General features: G+C 55.6%; 1 protein-coding gene across 2 annotated transcripts in view; it reads right to left on the reverse strand.

The window, feature by feature from the left end:
* Positions 1–22,722, reverse strand: part of ZFYVE28 (zinc finger FYVE-type containing 28) — a gene marked incomplete at both ends in the record, with an annotated part of 113,486 nt that overhangs the window by 38,017 nt on the left and 52,747 nt on the right. Inside the window, 6 exons of one of the 2 annotated variants that reach the window (XM_082610477.1) lie at positions 1,955–2,056; positions 8,529–8,618; positions 9,826–9,915; positions 11,033–11,235; positions 12,521–12,658; positions 21,194–21,334. In XM_082610477.1, the coding sequence (XP_082466603.1) occupies positions 1,955–2,056; positions 8,529–8,618; positions 9,826–9,915; positions 11,033–11,235; positions 12,521–12,658; positions 21,194–21,334 (764 nt within the window). The remainder of the gene's footprint in view (positions 1–1,954; positions 2,057–8,528; positions 8,619–9,825; positions 9,916–11,032; positions 11,236–12,520; positions 12,659–21,193; positions 21,335–22,722) is intronic. The other variant, XM_082610478.1, reaches the window with a different exon arrangement.

A 22,722-nucleotide genomic window follows, 5' to 3' on the forward strand; every position in this document is an offset into this window, starting at 1 on the left:
GCATGCATGCAGGACTTAGTTCTCTGACCAGGGATCGAACCTGGGTCCCCTGCATTGGGAGTGCGGAGTCCCAACCACTGGACCACCACGGAAGTCCCGCTTTCAGCACTTTAAATATATATCATTTCATTGCCTTCTGGCTTCCATTGTTTTTGAGAAGACAGCTGTTGATGTACACTCTTTTCAAAGTAATATGTCCTCTTCCTCTAGCTGTGTTTAAGGTTTTTTCTTTGTTTTCAGCAATTTTACTGTGATATACCCAGATGTATTTTGTGTTCATCTTGCTTGTAGTTTTCTTTAACAGTCTCCTGAATCTGTGGACAGAGATTTTTCTTCAATTTTAGAAAATTCTTGGCCATTATTTATTTGAATACTGCTTCTGCCCATTTTCTCCATTCCTTCCGATTCCAGTGATGTGCGTCAGCCCTTTGAGTATGTCACACATCTCTGACACTCTGGACTCTTCCCCTGCCCAAGCCCCCAGCATGTGGCGTCTCCCCCTCCCCCCATGGCCACTCCCAGCCGTGGCCCAGGCCACACGCTTCCCTTCCTGGCCCAGCATCGTCCATCCTCTCCCCTCCTTCCTTGTCTCCTCTCCCAGCTGGACACCCAGAGAGGGCAGGAGCCTCGGCCTCTGGGTCCAGGGTCAGGTCCTGCTAGGGACACTCAACTGTGGCTCGCCACCCTGTGCCCACTGACCCTCCAAGGACCCCTCGGGTCACTCCTCACTGGATTCAGAGCCCGTTTGGCTCGTGATGGGGCAAAGGGCAGTTTGAAGCAGGCTTCTGTGCTCTCTGGCCCCCAGAAAGGACAGGCACCAGCAGAGGAAAGCCACCCTGGGCTGGGAAGTCCTGCCAGACCCAGGAAGGGCGTGGCAGGGGTCCACGGGGTCAGCCCTGGACTGACAGCCTGGGAAGGGGGCTTCTCGGAGACCAGGGACCATGGTAGGAAAGACCTTGGCAACTGAGACCACGGGGCCAGGATGGTGCTCAGAGGACATGCGGCCACAGCCCCCTGCTGTTCCATCCCCGCAGGAGCCAGGCCCTGTCAGCTCACAGAGGTCACCAGCAGTGAGGGCTCCACACAACTTGACGTGAGGTTTCTCAAGGGAAGGCTGAGGTCAGGGGTGCTGGCTGGAGGGCCGGCTGCTGAAGGGCAAGGGAGGCCCTCAGGACAGAGCTCGATTACCCAGGCCAGATGTCACAAGCCCACAGGACAGCACAGATGGTGCCAACGCCACCCAGGGACGGTCGGGGGGTGGGCAGGATGAGCCACAGCATGCGGGTGCCCACTGGTCACTCAGGAGAACTGAGCACTTCACCCCCTAAATTAGTCAAAGAACTAGTAACAGCCCCCAACCTGGGCACCGGCCCCAGCCAATGTGGAGGGCATGGCCTGGCCCAGGGGGACATCCTCCCCTCGCAGGCTATGTGGCCCTGGTCTGGCCCACACCACCCCGGTTTCAGGGCCTCGCCTGTAAGATAGGCCCCATCTGTCTCGCGGGGCCACAGAGACGTTTCTGTGAGAAACCAGAAGAGGGCCTGGTTTCCAGGCTATTAGCCAGGGCAGCTGCTGTCTTAGGACCGGACATTTGCGTAAAGGTCTTAACGCCAAGAACAAAGAACTTGTTCTGTGAGGGAGAAAGGGTGTGGGGTTAAAGGAGCTCCGAACAGTAGAAACCAGGAGCCGATGACAGAGACCAAGGTCCCAGCACCCCCAAGGTGGACAGAAGGTAAAGAATTAGCTCATACAGAAGTGTGAGGTTTACCACCCTCTAAAGCTCGGCAGGGACAAGCTACCCACCCTTGATGTGTCCAGTAAAGGCAAAGCAAGACCAGCCTTGTCCAGAGAGGTCATTGCCAACCCCCAAGACCAGTCACAGAAGGGAGGGGGCTCAGAGGCAAACACTCAGAGGCCCTCCCCTCTCTCCATCACACCCCCACCCCCCGCCAACCTGATTTTCCGCAGCAACGTGTGGAAGGGCCGGAAGAGCTCGGACATGTCCTCTGCCTTGCGGTCCAGGTTCAGGGGTCCATCCGCATAGACCACAAGGCCACTGCATCCAAGACAGAAAGCCAGCCTGACGTCAAGTCCTGCAGCCACGTGGCCAGCCCAGACCACATCCCGCACAGGCTTCCCCTCTGCGATCGAATCGTAAATAAGTTTAGAAAAAAGCAGTGAAAATTATTTCCCAGATTTTATCCTCTTTCGAAGTTGATTAGCCTATGTTCGTTTGAGGGATCATAAAATAATGATAAAAATATGGCTGCACACCTCCCAGCTGCAATCAGATAAATCAGCATCAAGATTTGCTGCTAAAATCTGCCTCCTTGAAAATGGAAATACTGGATTTGTGTTTAAATATACCACAGATGCAGAGGTTTGTGAGAACTGGCCCTGGAACCATCTACTCCAAAAGGGAAACAGGAGTTGGAGGTGAAGCCCAGCCCAGCCCTCCACCAGCATGGAGCCCTGACCCCAGGGCTGGCCCCTGGGGGTGTGGGTCCTGCAGGAGCACGGCACAGACAGGGCGAGATTTCCCAGACGGCGCCCTACAGGCTATCCTCCCAGCTCTCCCACCTCTCCCTTGTTCCGTCCACACGCCCCAGGTCCGGGGGCTGCCCGAGACTTTCCGACTCACACTGGCTACAGGCTCTCCCGGTTCCCGGCCCAGCCAGGCTGTGAATGTCGTGTCCTGGCCGCTCCCACCCTTTCCAGGCTGTCTCCAAAGCCCCCTTCCCCTCCCAGCACTCTGCCCCATGGTCAGGCACCCTTCAAGATGGGAGCAGCCTCCTGTCACCCCTCAGGCAGGATGGACCCTCCTGCTGGGCGTCCCCGTGCCTCAAGAGGACCCCCTTTGCCGGACTGGGTCCCACGGCCTGTCTGACTCTGCCCAGATGCCAGCTCCGGGCGCCCCAATTCCATGGGGGCGGGGTCCCGTGTTCACCTCCGTAGCCACAGCCCCACCCATCTCCAGGCGCGTGACCATCATTCCAGACCCATCTCTCAGAGAGAGGACCTATCCCTGAGGACCCTTCTCTGGATGCCTCCTGCACCTCTTGGGTGCCCAGGGACCGTCCACCCATGAACACGGGCCTGTCCCCTCACGGCCCCATGGAGCATAGGTCGGCGCCTTGGGGGCTTCTTTGTGTAAATGAGGAGCCGCTGGCACATCTCTGAGGATGAACAGGATCTTGTTTCAGGCCTCAGGGTCCGGTCACCCATCCAGCTGGGAGCCGCCATTAGTTCTGGAAAACATCCAGTTCAGTGAGAAAAACTGATAAACAAAGTTGAATGAGGAGACTGTTTTCCCCTAAGAAAAGGTTGGTTTCATGGGCAAACAGATTTCCTTTTTTTCTAAAAACAGGAAAAACATGGGCTGTGAGGCCCCCCTGGGGCACACCTGGCCGTGACCAGCATGTCCAGCGGCCTCCAGGCCCCGCGGAGAGGCCAGCTGAAGGGCCTGTGTCCTGAGCCAGCAGAGGGCAGAGGGCACGGCCAGGCCTCCATTCCTTCTGGGCTGTTTCACGGATCTCCCATGAGCTAATGGTCATGGTTCAATTAACCGTGTTTGAGGGACGATTTCCCAAGACAGAGCCTTAACTTGGTGGGTAAATGCGGTGGTCTCAGCGCAAAGGCAGAGTGAAAACAGGCAGAAGAAAGGCGAGTTTGGGGAATCCTGGCCATCTCCTCTTTCAGAAAGCAGCGACGGGTGCAGGGAGGGACCCTGTCTCCTCTCCTGGGTCCTGTGGAGGCCTGGGCTGCCCCCCAGTGAGCAAGCAGGGGCCCTTCTGCCCAGCACGGCCTCCATGGAGCTGTGAGCCCCGGAAAAGAATCCACTCAGCAGGAGAGCTCCGTGCACAGACCCCTAAAGCCACCGTGCCCACCCCCTCTGGTGGGAGACCGGGGGACCTAGGCCGTCCCCGCAGCTCTGTCCAGCAGTGCTCGCACACGCCGGAGCACCCAGGGTTGCCTCCCGCTCAGCAGCTCCGGGAAGTGACGCCAACTGCCAGGACAGGCAGAGAGGACGTCGTTGGGTGGCCACGTTTCTGCGTCCCCATGACGGGCACCCCTGCGGACAAGGGTGAGGCTGGTCTTCGTGTCCCAGGAGGAACTCAGCAGACACCTGTTCAGTGTCCAGCTGGCCCGGGTGCTGATGCAACGGGCTGGGGTGGGGAGGGGAGATGGGGGGAACCAGGCCTGCAAACAAGCCATCAGAGGGAGAGCTTCAGCCCCACAGGGCTGGTGACCCAGGCATCGCGCCCTCTCAGCCCACACAGCCCGCGTCCATGCAAGGCAGCCCCACAGTGGAGCCTGGCAGGCACGTGGCTGGGCCCGGGGGTGCCCCGGCATAATGTGGGGGACGGTGAGGGGTCGGCCCAGGTCCAGCTCGCGTGGGCCGGGGGAGCACGCCAGGCATGGAGGGAGGGCCCGCCCCACCCCCACTCTTTAGGTGTCTTTCACTTTCTTGGTAATGTCCTTTGATGCACAGATTTTAAATTTTGATAAAGTCCGATGTATAATTTTTTTTTTTTTTTTTTTTTTGCGGTATGCGGGCGTCTCACTGTTGTGGCCTCTCCCATTGAGGAGCACAGCCTCCGGACGCGCAGGCTCAGCGGCCATGGTTCACGAGCCCAGCCGCTCCGCGGCATGTGGGATCTTCCCGGACAGGAGCACGAACCCGTGTCCCCTGCATCGGCAGGCGGACTCTCAACCACTGCACCACCAGGGAAGCCCCCCAATGTATTATTTTAAAAAATTTGTTGCTCATGCTTTTGGTGTCAAATCTAAGAATCCACCACCAAATCTCAGAAGACAAAGATTCACCTCCTCATATACACACTACTATATATAAAATAGATAACTCAAGAACCTACTGTAGAGCAGAGGGAACTCTACTCAGTACTCCGTAATGACCTATATGGGAAAAGAACCTAGAAAAGAGTGGATATATGTATATGTGTAACCGATTCACTTTGCTGTACACCTGAAACTAAACAGCATTGTAAATCAGCCATACTCCAATAAAAATTAATTTAAAAATAAGAAAAAAAATAAAAGAGAAAGATTCACCTGTGTGTTGGTCAGAGTTCTCCAGAGAAACGCGACCAACACACATGCGCGCATGCGCGTGCTCACACACACACACACACACACGGTTGCACGATGTGAATGTACTTAATGCCATTGTGCACATTCAGAAAGGGTTAAAATGGTCAGTTTTATGTCATGCATATTTTATCACAATAAAAAAGTAACATTTATTGCTTTGATTTCTGTTACAAAACTTATACCTATCATGTTCAGAAATTTAGTAGAGACACACTGTTTGGTGGCGATTTTTGTACTTGATACACTAGAAATTCTTCCCTGACATTTGGGATTCATCCTTAATGTTGTTTAAATAGCTAGAGTATCATTTTTAATCAATCCCTTAATTCTGGGTCTATACCCCCCCATCAAATTTTTATGATTAAAACTTAAGTGAAAAACTTTACAAATTCCTATTTGTGCCCTGTCAGATCAGCACAACAAAACTCTGCAAAAATTCACCGTGCTACCACCTGCCAGGCACTAAGGACATGTGAGCGAGTGCAGGTGAGCACCCCGCCCCATGACACTTATAGGCCCGTGGGGGAGACACAAAAGTCACCCAAATCCTATTTACATGAAATATCCCGAACAGGCAAATCTACAGAGAGATGGGATTACAGGGGTGGAGGTGATGGCTGAGGGGTAAGTGGTATCTTTTCAGTGACGACGACGATGCCCTGAAATTAGTGGTGACGGTTGCACAACTCTGCAAATAGACTAAAAACCATTGAATTGTACACTTCAAATGGGTGAGTCATATGGTATGTGAATTTTATCTCAATAACATGGCTTACAAGTAATCTCCTGGGAGGAAACATGGGAACACCCTGTGCAGGAAGTGGTGAGCACCAAGGAAGGGAGTGGGCTGCAGGTGAGGCGGGGAGAGAAGGTTGGAGGGGACCCTGAGATTGCGGAGGGTCGGGCAGGGGGCATTGTCCACACTCGCCTTTGCTCCCACGGGCTGGAGCCACAGGAAAGCCCGAGCCCTCGGCTGCCAAGAAGCAGGTGGGCCAGGGGACTGGACGGAAACCTTCGCTGGCCTGGGAGAAGAGATCCACCCCAGAGGGTCCCTGCACCAAACCTCCAACTGCATCCCAGCATCCAGAATACTCCATAACAACTGCTTATCTTGTGTACGTGTGCGCCTCCCTCACGGCCATCCCCATATCTCTGGGGACAAGCACAGGGCCGGCATGCAGTAGGCGCTTAATACCTGCTCACAGGTGAATCCAGGAAGGAGTGAGTCCTGGGCCCCAACCTGGGCAGCAGTGGCCTCTGCCTGCCCGGCCCACAGTGGCCACTGTGGACAATGAGGAACTGAGAGAGGGAGCCGGGTGGCTGCACTGTGGGTCTCACAGGGACCCCGTGAGCGTCCCTGCAGCGGGCGGCGGGCTCCAGGACCAGCTGCTTATAAGCCAGTTCTCCCCGCTCCTTCTGGTTAAGCCTGGAGCTCCTCAGATCCTCAGACCCACAGCCTGGCTCCGAGGTTGGAGACCTGCTTCTGATGGGGGGCTGGGGGCCCTAGGGGGCCTGAGGGCTTCTCAGTGGCTGCCATGAAGCCCCCCCAGACTCTGGGCTCCTGCCCCGCCTCCACTTCAACTTCAAACCCAGCCTCTTCTTGCTGTGACTCAGAGTTTCCCCTCATGACCTCAGAGGTCCCGCGGCTCTGCTTCCAGGCCTCCCTCCGGCCTAAGCTGGAGAGGACTCCACACAAGGCCTCCAGGAGGTGCCTGACAGGAAAAAGGCCCTGCCCAGGGCACTCCCAGGACAAGGACCCAGACAAGTTCAGGTGTCAGAAGGTGGCCTGAGGTCAGCAGAGAGGGCCCAGTGACCCCACTCAGGGAGAAGTGGCCTTGGAAGGCCAGCTCGGCGAGCATGGCGAGGCCAGACAGCACCATCCTGCACACCCTAGCCTTGGGCCGCCGGCACTGGGGAGCCGCAAGGAGCTGAGCACACACCACGGACTCGAGCACAGAAACCCAGAAACATGTGTTTCTGTTCAACGTCCTCGCTTTTATCTTAAGACGGGCGTGCTGTCTAAGAGTCTCTGGCCCTCCCCCCTGAAATTTAGAACAGGTTCCCTCTAAGACAGTGGAAACTGATGGGAGGTTCTGGAAAGGTTCTGGTTCCTCCCAAGACCACTGCAGAGACTTCCCAGAGGGAAGGCAGCTGTGGAGCAGTGAGGCCAGGAAGAGCGAGGTGGGGGCCAGGCCGGTCCCCAAGCCCAAGGGAAGACGCAAGGGTGGGGAGCTGACCCTGCACACTGGAGGCGGCCGCTCAGGCTTCCCCAAAACGCTGGGCACTGGCAGCCCCACCCCGCCTGCCCGGGCCCTCGTCGCCAAGTCCTCTCTGCGCTTCACGGCACGTCAGGCTCCCTGCCATTACACCTCCACAGTCCCGGGCAGTGGAAGACGCTTCTGGCCCGGCCCAGGGTCGTCTGCCCGGCCTGCTCCCCACCCCTCCTGCACGCGGCACACGACTCGTCCAGCTCCCTGCGGTCCAGGGACGCCCCTCCGTCCCAGAGGCTGGCCCATTCTGCAGCGCTGCCACTGCCCCATGGACCTGCTGCAGGAGGTGCTCACCCGCAGCGAGTTCTCCCCAGGGCCTGTGCCTCTGTGTCCCCACCACGCTCCCCAGGCCAGTCCACTGACATCCACACCTACAACTGGCTCCCTGCCTAGCTGCACCCCAGCTGCCCCCCAGGCCCCCGTGCCCACCCGCCCCGCGCTCCCTCACCTGGCGGGAGGGAAGGCGGTCTGTGTCTGGGAGTCCGGGTGCAGCTGAGCAGCAGTGGACCAAGCCCAGAACAGCTGGGATCTGACCTTGGCTCTGAGAGGCTCCGCAAGGCTCAGCACATGACCGAATACTTCCCGTCAAGCGTGCTTGACGACCGACCCCACGTGCTGCCGTGACACCTTTGAGGCCACAGACCCCAGAGGCCTAACCCAGCGCTCCCCTGCTCTCAGCAGCCGTGCTCCCACCCCATCGCAAGGCCGGCTGCCGCCCGCCTGCCCCTTACCCAACAGGCTGCACCTCCCTGCCAGCCCATGAATCCTCCAAACGCACCCAACACATCCTCCTGCGGGGACCAGGGGCACCTCGCCTCTCATCCCTACAGAGCCGCTCCCACAGCCCCTGCTGGGTCCCCTGTGCCTAAGCGTGGGGGCCTCCTCCCAGGGCTGAGAGTGCACATGGCTGTCATGCTAACCCGCACCGCACCATCTAGGCTGGCTGAGCGGGAGGCACTCGGAACACCTGGTTCCTCGTCTGCTGGGACAAGGGCAGGACCACATGGCAGCTGCTCTGGGGTGGCTGAGCAGCCACCTTCGGGGTACAAGTACCACTTACCGCCACCCAGAAGGGCCTGGCACCACGGACCCGACAATCTTGCCAGGTTTCTGAGAAACGACAGTCCCAGGCAGGGGGACACTCACCACACGATGGCCAACCTGGGGATGGTGAACATGAGGGCTGGCTCGTAGTCGTCAATCATGTCCTGGGTTAGGTACCCGAAGTCCAGGGCCCTGGCAGGGGAGGCAGAGAGTGAGCAGGGGCGACCCACGGCCAGACGGGGGAGGGGAAGGCGGCCGCACAACCCTCACCCACGTCGGCGCTTGGCGGCCAGCTGCTGGACGAGCCCTACTCTGCAAGGTCCAGCGCAGGTGGCTGATGCTCAGCCTGCCCCATCTTCCCACTTCCCGACCCCATGGCTGACGGAAGAAGCAGGGGTGAGTGAGAGGTGCTCGCCAAGGGGAGCTGGTGAGGACAGCTGTGCTGTCCGGCACCCAAAGCAGAGAATAAACGTGGAGCAGAAACACTGCTCTGAACCATTTAACACGGCCAAGAAACCCAAATTGCTCTCCTGGATTTCTTCCTCTTGCAGGTATACGAAACGCTTTCTCTACATGCGTGAGCAAGCGCTGCTGGCATCATCATGTTCTAAATAAAGGGTATTTCCTGTCATCTTATTCTTGGGTGATTTGAAATATCTCTCGGCATATAACAGTGAATAATCCGTCTTTAAAATTAACAAACTGACGATGTGATATTAGACAGCTTCAAAACTTATCTACTACTGAAGCACAAGTCACATACAAGGAACATTTTAAGTTAAATCTTAGTCCCAAAGTCTATTCAGAAAATCTGACTTCAAATCTGACCCCACACGCCCCATACAAGCCATGATGAGAATACTGATGATACACCTCCAAAACCCAGCTCAGCAAGGGTTCCATTCTGGCCAGTAGGGAAGAAGAATAGAGGAAAGGAAAGGAGGAGGTGGTGAGTGAGGGCCACCTGGTGTCTCCTGGAACCAAGATGAGAAGAGGAAGAGGTGAGGAGATGAGCAGGTGGGGAGGTGAGGAGTTGAGGTGAGGAGGTATGCAGGTGAGGAGGTGAAGGGGAGGGAGGAGAGAGGAGAGAGGAGGGGAGGAGGGGAGGTGAGGGAGGGGAGGAGGTGAGGGAGGGGAGGAGGTGAGGTGAGGAGGTGATGGAGGTGAGGAGGTGATGGAGGTGAAGAGGTGAGGGAGGTGAGGGAGGTGAACATGGAGCTCTTCTCAACCACGTCAGCTCCACCTGCAGGGTCTGGGCCCAGAGAAAGGGGACACTGGGGCTGAGGAACAGTTGTGTGTGTGGAGGCTTCGTGGCACATGCACATGGTGCCCCTGTCCCGGTGCAGCCCTCACCCACGCCCAGGGCAGCAGGAGCCCTGCCATTCCCGGGTGGCCTCACCTCTCCACCGTCTCACAGAACAGCACGATGACCTCCTGCTGCACGTAGTACTCCCGCGGGGACTTCACGGGCACCATGGCCGACACGTAGCTGCAAACAGAGCGACGGGAGTGAAGGCCACCTGGTGTCTCCCGGAACCAAGGGTGTCTTAACTGGCAACCAAATATGGTCCCTCCAACTGCAGCCCAGCCGCATCTCGGCAGCTTCATGAACACCCCCCCACCCAGCATCACCGTTTATATTTTGAGCCAAAGCTCCTCCCAGGGTCAGGCCTCAACCAGCACCTCCTTGGGTCCCACAGCCCTGCCCACCCTGGAACCGCCACTGCCCACTGCCGCAATGGTCCCCAGCCTCGAGGGAGTGAATGACCCTGTGCAGGGCGGGCGGACAACCCCTGGGCCCCCACGCAGGGCAGGGCCAGGGGGCTCCACCCACTCCCAGGTGAGAACATTTTTCTATCACTAACTAGTTTTTCTTGTTACGAAAGCTCAGTTGGAAAGATGTGGAGCAGACAGAACCGGCCGAAGCTATAAAGCTCATTTGTGGTGCCCGTTCCCTAGAGAACCGGCTGGAATGCCTGACTTCCTCCTGGGGCCCACGTGGCACAGGCCGGACAGTTTTCATTCACCGGGCCACTGTGTACGGACTTTGGGGTCCTGCTCCTCATCTACCTCCAGCGTCTCCGTGTCTGTGGACACCGCGCAGGCCCCTCCCCGCAGTCCCGGGTCCTCCACAGCCCGTCCTGTGAGGGCCCCAGGGACCACGCCATGTCCTCTGCTGCGGGGGGGCGGGCACGCCCCAGGGAGCTAGTGGGGGTGTGGAGGGCAGACCCGCTGAGCTGGAGAGGCGCCCCCTCACCCCACGGAGCTGGGGGTCCCAGCAGGCCCCCCAGCGGCCTCCACTTCCTCCCGGCTCCTGCAGCGTCCCACGTCCGGGCACAGAGACGTGCTGGGGGCGGGGCGTTGTGCTGAGCGTGACTTTCACCCGCAGGACCACCAGCGGCAGAGGTGCTGGGGGGGATCGGCGTCCCCTGCGTCCCTCTGTCGCCTCTGCCCGCCTCCGCCCCTCCCCCTACGCCGTGCCCCCGCCCCCCCCGCCCCGCCCGGCGACGGCCTGGAACCAGACCGCACCTTCCCCCGGCGGAGATTTCCTGCTTGGCCGCCCCCAGCCCTCCCCACGGGGCAAAGGGTTAGGGTTCCTCGGTCACCTCAGCTCGAACTCGGCGAACAGCACGTCGAAGTGCCTCAGCGCCTCCCGCATCTTCTCCGTGTAGGTGTTGAGGTCCCGCAGCGCCTGGTCGCGGAGGGCACCGCGCACGTCCTCCAGGCTGCGGGTCAGCTCCTTGGCCAGCGGCCGCATGGCCATGCTCTCCAGCTCGCGGTTCATGATGATGGAGCCGGCGGCCAGGCACTGCGGGCGGCAGAGGGCGTCAGGGAGGCCCCACCCGCGTGTCCTCGGCGCCCAGAGCGTGCGGGCTTCCGGAACCCACGACAGCGGGTGCTGAGAAAGGCCCCCCCCACGGCGCCCGAGAAGACTGTACAGCTAGAGGTGGGACCAGAGGGCAGAACAATGGCGGGGCTGGGGCGCCTCATCCCGGAGACGCCTCCCAGGCCTCCCTTCCGGGAGCCCCTCCCTCATATTCCTGCCCCCCTCCCCCATCCGCTCTGGGGATCCTGCTCCCTCCCGGTTTCTCTTAGATGCAGAGCCATCATGGCGGTGAGAACAAATACCCTCGGGTTTGGGGGCTCCATGCAGGGACCTCCGGGCCATGTGACCCCTGTCCCCTCCCCACCCGGCCCACAGACGCCAGGTTCCGGCCGTACTCCAGGTCCACCGCACCGGGGCTGACCGCGGCTCCCCAGGAAATCCAGGCGTTTTAGGAAGCAGACGCCTCGTGTCCATAAAGGCTCCCTGCATCACCTCATGGCTTGCACAGCTGCCCCTGCCCCTGGGACCCGCTTAGCGGAGCTGAGCACTGAGGCTGGGGGGAGAGACGGCCTACCCAGGGCCCCAGCAGGGACGCCCAACCAGGTGCGGCTCAGAGGAGCCAGGTGGAATGGGCTGAAACGGGGGAGCCGGTGGGCTCAAGGGCCTGGCAGTGTGGGGGAGGGGGCATTCCAGGAGTCCTGCAGAGCTGAGGCCGGGAGGACTGAGCAGTGCACACCCCTAGGGTCCTGAGAGCAAGGCCAAGGGGTCGTCTGGGTGTCCCACGGGTCACCACTGGCTGGGGTGAGGCTGGTCCTGCCTCCCCGGGCGGGCACCTCCCTCCTGTGTCTCAGGCTCCTCGGGAGGTGAAGACCAAGATCGGAGGGGCTATGTGAGTGGCGGCTGGAGTGTGGGCCAGGGCGCAGCCGCCCCGCCCCACAAAAAGAAACAGTCCTGGGGGTGCAGGACGGGCAGTGCTGTTCCGAATACCAGCATTATTGTAATAACCGCTTTTAGGCCCTACGTGTCTGGGGGCCTGAGAACCTCATAGAAATCACATGTGAGGCCTCGTGTCTATATTTGCTTGTGTATAGTTTCCAGGGAGCGTGTTCTCGCCTCCCCGCGACCCTACAGGTTCAGCACCATCTGTAACCCTTGGAGAAGGAGACGCCAGGCCCTGCACCTGTAGATGCACACAGGTGAGCATCGTAGAGAAACAGCTGGACAATGCCCAGCATCGTGACCCCGGACCCCAGCGACCACCCACTACCTCGGCGCCAAACCAGAGCTGGCCGGCCAGGTTGTCGTGCCGGATCTCCTCGGGGAACTTGACACAGAAATCCCGTGGGGCGCGGTCCTGGGGGATGCACACATCCATGATCTGGTTAATGATGTTTAACACGTTGTCCTGAAACAGAAACAGGAAGTGCGCTAAGACGCAGCTCCAGCTGGCGGCTGGCAGGACTGCTTGGAAAGTCGGAGAGGCAAGCCCAGTGCAGGTTAGGATGACGAGGTGATGTGGTAGCACACGTGGGCCTGCTCTGCAACTGCTACAAGGAGCTCAAACTTTCCAGAAGTATCCAGAGTGAAGAGCACACCCTTCCCCACATCCAGGTGTCTAGAGCACCCGCCATGAGGGCTGAGGGCGCTTCCCACATCAGTCACCAAGTTCATGGTGCATCGCCCTTTGTGACGGCTGTACCTTTCCCTGCTGACCCGCGCACCTGGGCTCCCTGCAGCCTCAGCCACGATGACCGCCCCGAGCATCTCTCTGAACTCCCGTACACAAATTTCTTAGGAGAGAGCTGGAGAAATGGAATTGCTAGGTGGACAGACACACAAAAAGTGGATTTTCACTGCCCACTTGCTGTGCTGCTTTGATTAACATATAAGCCTGTGTCACCCTGGGCATGATCGCGACACAGGCAAGACCTGCTGTCGGGACAGACATCACTAGGAGACAACATGTAAGACTGGTCTTCTCAAACCTGTTTTACTGCATCTTAAATTACATCCCATTCTTTTCTCAAAATTGTCCTGTTCTTTAAACGTCTACCATCCATTCAGTAGAACTGTAAGAATGTTGAAAGTTTAGTTTGTTTCTTTAATTTGTTAAAGGTAAGATTAATACCCATTCATCCTAGAGAAACTGGAAACATGGGAAAGTGGAGGGGCAGGGAACGTCCTTGGGACAGTGACTGCAGGTGGGGACAGTGACTGCAGGTGGCACGCTTCCTTCCAGTTCTTGTCCCCGTGGGCTGCTTCCCATCAGCACGGTTGGGATCATCTGTGGACGTAATTTTGTGCTCTGCTGCTGTCATTTACTGTTGGGATGTGTTATTATCACTTTCCACAAATCCAACTTGTGACAGGGAGCCACTTAAGATTCCAGCACATGGACCATCCTTTTAACTCCCTGCTTCCTCTTCTGCTGGACATTTACGTCATTTCTAATTTACTGTGAGTAACGTAATCACCACTGTGGTGCCTGACACTGAATTTTGGGTTAGTCCCTCGGAATCCACTCATCCCTAGAAGTAGCATTACAAAGTTAAAAGAGTGTTAAGTGCATTTATAGGCCTTAATTACATTCCACCAAATTGCTTTCCAAAAAAAGACAGCACACCCTCACCCTCAGCAATTTTGTATCTCAACAGTCCTCCTCTCCACCCTCTGAGGCTTGAGTTTCATTTTTCTTAGGCAGTAGATGTGAGCGGGAAGCATGACTTTCTAATGCAAACAACTGATGTACTAAACTCTGAAGGAAATTCTGCACCATAAGGAAATCGCACAAAACATAAAAATAAATCCAACCAACATCAAGTGGTCCTACTGTCAGCTCTGCTTAAAAGGTTTTCTGGGTGGGCAGGTCTCTTTCTCACGATTCAGCAAAGTAATGAACAAATAATGGCAAAAATAACAGCAAGTGCTCAGGAAACGTCAGCTGGTTTTGAGAGCCAGGAATCTTAGCCCAGCAAGGCGGCAGGGCTTACCCAAAGTTGTGTGGCCTTTTTTTTTTTTTTTTTTTTTTTTTTCTTTTTGCGGTATGCGGGCCTCTCACTGTTGTGGCCTCTCCCATTGCGGAGCACAGGCCCCGGACGCGCAGGCCCAGCGGCCGCGGCTCACGGGCCCAGCCGCTCCGCGGCATATGGGATCCTCCCAGACCGGGGCACGAACCCGCATCCCCTGCATCGGCAGGCGGACTCTCAACCACTGCGCCACCAGGGAGGCCCTGTGTGGCCTTTTAGTGGCAGTGATCCCACCCTGCCCAGCCCCAGGACGGCAGCTGCCTGAGGGCGAGGTCTTTTTTCCTGCACTGATGGGTCTCCAGTGATAGAGCAGTGCTGAACACACAGTGTCCCTCAGCGGACGTTTACTGAGGCGTCAGATTCCAGCCAAGGTGGAGCAACATGCATGAAATTTACCTCTTCAAACGACAATAATGGAAGCAAATGAGACAGCGGTTCTCCAGACACTGGATGTCAGGCAATAAGTGATCCCAGAGAGAAGAGAAACAAATGAGGTGGGAGCTATGACTGCCCAGCTCACTGCCTGGAGGGAATTTTCAGGTCGTGGCACAGACAGGGTACCCACGGGGGACCCAGCAAACTCCCTAGTTGAAGAGATAGAGCTGAGAGCCTGGGGAGACCAAGGCAGCCAGAATCTGGAGGACAGAGTAGCAGACATAAGTGAGCTGCCCAGGGAGACAGCCTCTGGGGAGGCCCCTGAGTATTCAGCTGGGCACAGGACCGAAGAGTAGAGAAGTTCACGGTTCACAGGGCATTGGGTAGATACCCGAACGTGTCTTGCCTCAGTAGCAGACTATTCTTAGCCCCAGACTAAACACAGCTCTGATCCTGCCTAACACCTTAAAGAGACAGGATGCAAAAGGATCAAACCATTTCTAAGTAACCAAACTGTATCAGAACAAAGCTCAAAAAAGTTTATGGAAAAACAAAAATATTCAGCTCTCAGCAAGGTAAAATTCCCAAGGTCAGGCATCCAATTTAAAAATTACCAGGTGGCACGTGGTTAAGAATCTGCCTGCCAATGCAGGGGACACGGGTTTGAGCCCTGGTCCGGGAAGATCCCATATGCCACAGAGCAACTAAGCCCATGCACTACAACTACTGAGCCTGCGCTCTAGAGCCTGCAAGCCACAACGACTGAAGCCTGCACGCTGCAACTACTGAAGCCCGTGCTCCTAAAGCCCGTGCTCCACAACAAAGAGAAGCCACCTCAATGAGAAGCCTGCGCACTGCAAGGAAGAGTAGCCCGCGCTCGCTGCAAATAGAGAAAGCCCGTGTGCAGCAACAAAGACCCAACGCAGCCAAAAATAAATAAATAAAAATTTTTATATTATTTTAAAAATTACCAGGCTTGCAAAGAATTAAGAAAATATGATACATGATGAAAAGAAAAAGCAACCCATCGAAACCAACCCAGATCTGACAGAGGTGATAGAACAGGGGATGAAGGCAACTGTCATAACTGACTTTTGTGTGTTCAGAAAGTTATGTAGACTCAATGAAGAAACAAAAAGGTCTCAAACTGATCCAGAGACAAAACTTACAGTATCTGAGGTGAAAACAAAAATACACCAGATGGGATTAACCTCAGATTAGACAGGTCAAAAAAAAAGAACAATACACTTGGAGACATAGCAATTGAAACTTTCCAAATTTATCAGAGAGAAAATACCAATAATGATAATAGAAAAGACCATCAGTGAGTTCTAGGACAACCTCAACATGTCAAAATACGTATAATTCAAGACCCAAAAGGAGGAGAACTGAAACAGAAAAAAATATGTGAAGGAATAGTGACTAATTTTTTCCCCAAATTTAATGACAACTATAAACTCACAGATCCAAGAAGTTCAATGAACCCTAAGCACAGGAAACACAAAGAAAGTGATACAAAGTCACAGCATAATCAAATTGATGAAAACTAATAAAAAGAGAAAACCTCACAAGTAGCAAGAGAAAAAAATTTACATACAAGGAACAAAGATAAGATGACATTAGCATTCTCACTGGAAACAATGCAAGTGAGAAGAGTGGAAGAACATCTTTCAAGTATTGAGGGGAAAATGATAACTTAGGATTCTAAACCCAGCAAAAATAGCTTTCAAAATTGATGGCAAGATAAGAATTCATGACCAGCAGACTCGCACTACAAAAAAGTGCTAAAGAAAGTCATGCAAAAGGGAAAAGACACCAGATGGAAACTGAGATCTTCATGAAGGAACAGAGAGACCAGAAAGGGCAACTGCATGGGAAAAATGCAAGATCCTTTATTATTGTTTAATTTTCTTTACAAAAAATTTGACTGTTTAAACAAAAACACTGACAATATAGTGTGAGTCTAAACACATGTAAGACGAACATGTATGACATAAAGACATAGACTACTTTTAAAGAGTTAGATACCACCTCACACACAGTAAGAACCTTACAGGGGCTTTTATCCCATCTGTCCCTCCCGGATCAGCTGCTGTTTCTGCTTGCTGTTGCTGTGGGTGATGGAGCGGACAGTAATAAAAATAGTTAATAAAATCTAAATGTAATTTACCATATCAACAAACTAAGAGGAAAGAAAAACACACGATAACCTCAACAGGCACAAAGAGAGCATTTGAAAAAAATCCAACATCCATCCATTCCTGATAAAACTCTCAGCAAGCTATGAATAGACGGCAACTTCCTCAGCCTGAAAAAGAGCATCTATGAAAACCCTATGATAGCTAACATCACACTGACTGGTGAAAAACTCAATGCTTTTCCCAAAATTGATCTATAGATTAAATGCGATCCCAATCAAAAACTCAGGCTTTTTTGTAGACATCTACAAGCTGTTTTTTTTTTTGTTTTTTTTTTTTGCTGTACGTGGGCCTCTCACTGTTGTGGCATCTCCCGTTGCGGAGCACAGGCTCCGGACGCGCAGGCTCAGCGGCCATGGCTCACGGGCCCAGCCGCTCCACGGCATGCGGGATCCTCCCAGACCGGGGCACGAACGCACGTCCCCTGCATCGCCAGGCGGACTCTCAACCACTGCGCCACCAGGGAAGCCCTACAAGCTGTTTTTAAGTTTCATATGGAAATGCAAAGAACCTAGGATAGCCACAACAACTTTGAAATAGAAGAACAAAGTTGGAGAACTGACGCCCTCTGATTTTACAACTTACTTTAAACCTACCATAATTAAGACAGTGTGATACTGGCCTTAAGACAGATCAGCGGAACAGACTAGAGAAACCAGAAATAGACCCACACAGATATGGACAAATGATTTTCAACAAAGGTGCAAGAACAATTTAGTACAAAAAGGACAGTCTTTTCAGTGAGAAAGGATGGTCTTTCAACAAATGATGCTGGAACAATTGAAAATTCATTTGCAAAAAAAATATGAATGTTGGTTGAAAGATCACACCATATACTAAAGTTAGGTCAACATGGATGAGAGACCTAAATATAAAACCTCACAACTACTGAAGCCCGTGTGCCTAGAGCCCGTGCTCCGCAACAAGAGAAGCCACCACAGTGAGAAGCCCGTGCACCACAAGGGAGAGTAGCCACCGCTTGCTGCAACTAGAGAAAGCCCTCACACAGCAACAAAGACCCAACACAGCCAAATAAATAAATAAATATAAAACCTTTCTTTCTTTCTGAAAGAAAATGAGAAAATTTGATGACAAATGTGGGTTAGACCAAGATTTCTTAGATATGACACCAAAAGGATGATCTATATAAGGAAAAAGTAGGTAAATTGGGCTTCATCAAAATTTGAAACTTAGGCTCTTCAAAAAACTGCTAGGAGAATGACAAGATAATCCACAGACTGGGAGAAAATGTTCGCAAATCATCGTCTGATAAGGGATTTAGTGTCCTCACATGGTCATCCCTCTGCAACTGTCTGTGTCCTAACTGCCTCTTCTTGTAAGGACATCACTCAGATTGGATCAGGGCCCACCCCAGTGACCTCATTTTACCTTAATCAGCTCTTGAAAGGCTCCATCTCCAAATGCAGTCACACCTGAGGCGCTATGAGTTAGGGCTTCAACACATGAATTTGGGGCGGGGGGGGCACACTTCAGTGCATAACAACAACCCAGAATTCATTTCATCCTACTGCGCCATCAGCGTGATTTCTTAAATCCTTTATTATTTTCTGAAGCAAGAAGGAAAACGAAAACCCGTGCAAAAGTCATCAGAAACCACCTGCATACTCATGTGTGCCCTAGTCCACAATTTTCCTGAAGAAAGTTTAGTTTATGTAAAGGCGCATTAGTTAGATTCCTTCTAACTGGGATGAGAGTCAGCCCAGCGAGGCTGACAGCAATGCACCTGCCTCACCCTCCACAGTGCCTGAAGGTTCAAAACACCACACCCAGCGTGGCACCAGCCTGTCTGGCTGACCCCAGCCAGAAGGTATGACCTGAGCAGCCCTGAGACCAACGTGAGGACCCGCAGGGGCCCCCGGAAAGCAGAGCCGGGCCAGGCTGGTGTTGCCATGCATGCTCTGCACAGATGGCCCCTGCTCAGCTGAGGGTCCACTTGGTCTGATGGGACCTGGGAGGCCTGAGGTGCCCCCGACAGGGGGCTGAGCCACTACCCAGGGCCGAGAAATTCGTGACCTTTGGGTACTTGGCAGGGGCATCCACATCCTCTAGAACTGACTCACAGGTGCTGGGAACTTCAGGGGATGAGGGACCGACATCCCCAGGGCAACCGTGCTCTAAAATCAAGGCCAGCAAGTGACCCGGCAGAGTGGGCTGCAGCCAGCCGCCTCCGTCAGACTTGCACGTTATCTCGGTTCTCGTGCTGTGATCACACACATCACCCCGTGCTCTGGGCCTTTGTCGAAGCCCCTCCCTGACCACAACGGCCTGCCAAATGCCCACCTCCCCTGCGCCTGCCTGGCTCCCTCCTATGACATCATTCACCCTCTGCCCAGGGGCACCTCTGCAAGTGAGCACTGTTGAATGAATGAATGAATGAATGAATGAACAAATGAACTGGCAGCATCATGAAGGTCAATGAAAATTAGAAATGGCAAAATGCCTGTTTCGGGGAGTTCCCTGGTGGTCTAGTGGTTAGGATCCCGGGCTTTCACTGCCATGACCCTGATTCAATCCCTGGTTGGGGAACTGAGATCCCACAAGCCAAGCAGCACAGCCAAGAAAAAAAAAAAGCCTGTTTCAAGAGAGATGTTAGAAATAAAAGTGACTTTCCAACCTAAATAGCTGAGCTTTGTAGAAATTCACTGTAGTGGGAGCCCCTGACAAAACAAGGAGCCCCAGTAACTGGCCAGTGAAACAAATGTGACAGTGACAAGCCTTTATGAAGTTACGGTACACATGGGGAGGCTCACTTTGGCACCTCTTCTAAGTCCGTTTTCCTGAGGCGGGCAGCTGAGTACAGAGCCAGCACCCAGGATGTCTCAGCCATAACTTTCAGCCACGCGTTTGTGGGGAGAGGAGTCCTCCCAGCGGGCCTGGCTGCTGCCCTCTGCGAGGCCTGCGTGTGAGGCTGGCCCTGGGCTGGCATCCGGGAGCTGGGGTGTTGGGATGGGGGCCTCCCTGGGCCTCCCCTGTTGTGTCTGTGCTGACACCCTTCCCTCCTCCCCGGGGCTGGAGTTCAGTGTGTGCCCGGCAGAGGGGCCTGCGGAGTCTGCGGGCCCCCAATGAGAGCCCCGGTTCTGCGTCTCTGATGAGCTTCCCTGGGGACAGCGTGTCGCTGGGGGTGGAATGCGGCCCATGTGACCACGGGACGGGGTTCTGGAAGCTGGCGCCTGTTTCCTCTGGACCTTGACCCCAGGCCCTCTCCCTTTGGTGGTTCTGCTTCACAGCCTTTCACTGTGATGGATCAGAGCCTTGAGTATATGTGAGCCCTGTGTGTCCTCCTGCTGGAAGCCCAGGGTGGCTTTGGAGACCCCGATACAGGGGTCTTCAGAGAGGAGTGAGAAGTGAAAGATGCTTGTGTCGCTATGTGAGCGTGAACTACTTTAGCTGATTTTTATGATTCGTTTCTTGACCTTTTTAAAGCGGCCTCACCCGCATCCAGTCCCAGGGCCATCCTCCCTCTCTGATCTTCCCTGCCGAGGCTCTGCAAGGCACAAGCCAAGTGTCACCCCACTCGGTCACTCTGTGTAACATGCAGTTACAATAGCCAGTGAGCGGGCATAAGTGGCCTTGGGAGTAAACACAGTCCCCTGCAGGGAGCCCCACCCTGTGGTGGGGGGAGGAGGCAGAGAGAGGCCTCCTCACTGCCAGCGGTGGGGGAGCTGAGGGCACAGGAAGGACATCCTCCAGTGGGGAAGCAGGGCATCGACAGACCAGCCACTCAGGAGACCCTCCTGTCCCCTTGGTCCCTGGACCCTCCTGAGAGATGGGAATGGGATGGGGTGTGCTCTTCCCGCCCCCTCAAGGATTCTGTAAGAACCCTTGATGCTTGAAACACACCACGGGACATTTGCTTCCCCGGACCCGCCCCTGTGATCTAGGATGCACAGCCCTCACCTCCCCGGTGGAGAGACTCAGACTGGTGGGCTGAATACACCGAGAAGGTTCTGGAACTTGGTGAACGACCCAGACGGTCACTTGACAAAACTTGCTTCATCCACGTGCTCTCGTGCTGGTGAAGCCTCCCGGGTTCAGGGAACCGAGAGGAATTCCCAGCATGGTGTCCAGGACCAGCTGAACCCTACAGCAGGAGGTCGCCACCCTGCCAGCTCTGCGGCGGCCCCGCGGGCCGTCGTCCCCTTCCCCGTGCCGGCTCCTCGTCCTCCCACGTTCCTCTCCGAGGGTGTCGCGCGAACCCGCCCCTTCCAACCTGCTTTTGTCCCCGGGATGTACCCCCCCCCGCCCCACTCCGGTCCGGTTTCCCTCCTTGAGATGGCTCCCCTGGCCCGCGCCCTCCTGCCCCTCCGTCCCGCTGCTCACCTGGCAGGAGCGGAACTGGCTGACGAGCAGCGTGCAGCGCTGGGGGTCCTTCCGCCCGTCCAGACTGTCCAGCTCGGCGGCCACCTGGCTCAGCTCCTCGTCCGCGTGGTAGAACTGCGCCAGCAACTGAGGGTCCGACCGCTGCGAGGAGAGAGGGGTGAGCGCCGCCCCGGGGGGGCTTGGCCTTGTCCCCACCGTGGGCGGGGCCTGTCACCCCGCCGGCTCCCCTGAGGCCCCGGGGGCGGCGAGAAGGACCCCAAACGAGGGCTGGGGAGGGGCCGGGGCGCGGGACGGTGGAATCAGCACTCAGAAAGGAGTTTTAGTCCTAAACTAAACTGAAGTGATGAAGGCGGCTGCTGCAGGAAGGGCGCGGCCGCTCGCCAGCCTCCTCCCAGCGCTCAGCCCAGTTTCCACGACCCAGGAGGTGCGGGGCTTCGTGGCGGGAAACGCTTCTCTCAGAGGCTCACCTCCCACGAAAGGCACGGGGCGTTCTTCTGATTCTGGGTCTTCAGGCGTAACCCCACCCTTGGAGCGAAGGCCCAGCTCCGTGCGCCTCCGCCCGTCCTGCCGGCCACCTGACTGCCCCGGTCTGTCCCCAGCTCCATCCCCGCCGGCCACCTGCTGTCCTGTCCACAGGCTAACGCCCACCCCAGGCCTCCGTGCTGTGCCCCTTCCAGCCGAGGTGCCAAGGGCTGTCCCCTTGGATCTGAGTCTCCAGGATTAGGACAAGCCCACGGGAAGGGCGGAAAAGCCCTCAAACATGTTTTTATAAAAGGTGCCCTTCATGATGGGACAGAGGAAGACAGAAGAGAAGGAAAGACACCCAATCAACACTCGGTTCCCTCCTTCTTCTACCTAAGAATCAGCACATGGCTGTCTTTACGCCCTACATTTTGTTGAACATAAGGTAACTTATTTTTGTAATTTCTCTCAGCTCACTGCTCGATGGAGCCCGTGTTCCGCCCCCTCCCCCTACATGGCCTGTCCCAGGATGGTTCTCCCTCTGCTCAGGGGTCTTGGTCATTCATCAGTGCCTGACTCTGGGTCACTCGCAATGCTGGCCCAAACCCCTGGGGTGGTGAGTAAGCCCCTCAGGGAGGCTGAGCCGACCTCGGGCAGGGGGGAGGGGGGCTTCAGTGATTGGCCCAGGAGGCGGACATGTGACCCAGGCAGGGCCAATGGGAGACCTCTCTGGGACTTTCCACAGGAGAGTGGCGAGGATTTACCGATCCGTGCACACACCCAGCAAAGGCACCTGAGCACCCACTGCCAAGGATGCAGGGCTGGGGACACGGCCAGGAATGGGGCAGGTCCAGACCCTGGCCCCCCTCCATGGGCTCAGCTGACTCACGCCCAGGAGGGCCACCAGTGACCCCTCTGTGATGAGCAGGAACCACGCTGGGGTCAGGGGCTGGCAGTACAGTTTTGCCCCTTTCCTGTTGACCGGAAGGAAAGACGGGAGGAGAGGGTCTGGGAGGTGGGGAGCCGGCTGACTCTCTGAATGGTGCCTTCACCCACTGTCCCTGCCA

The sequence above is a fragment of the Mesoplodon mirus genome, assembly GCF_964341445.2.
Source record: "Mesoplodon mirus genome assembly, chromosome: 2".
Classification (NCBI taxonomy): domain Eukaryota; kingdom Metazoa; phylum Chordata; class Mammalia; order Artiodactyla; family Ziphiidae; genus Mesoplodon; species Mesoplodon mirus.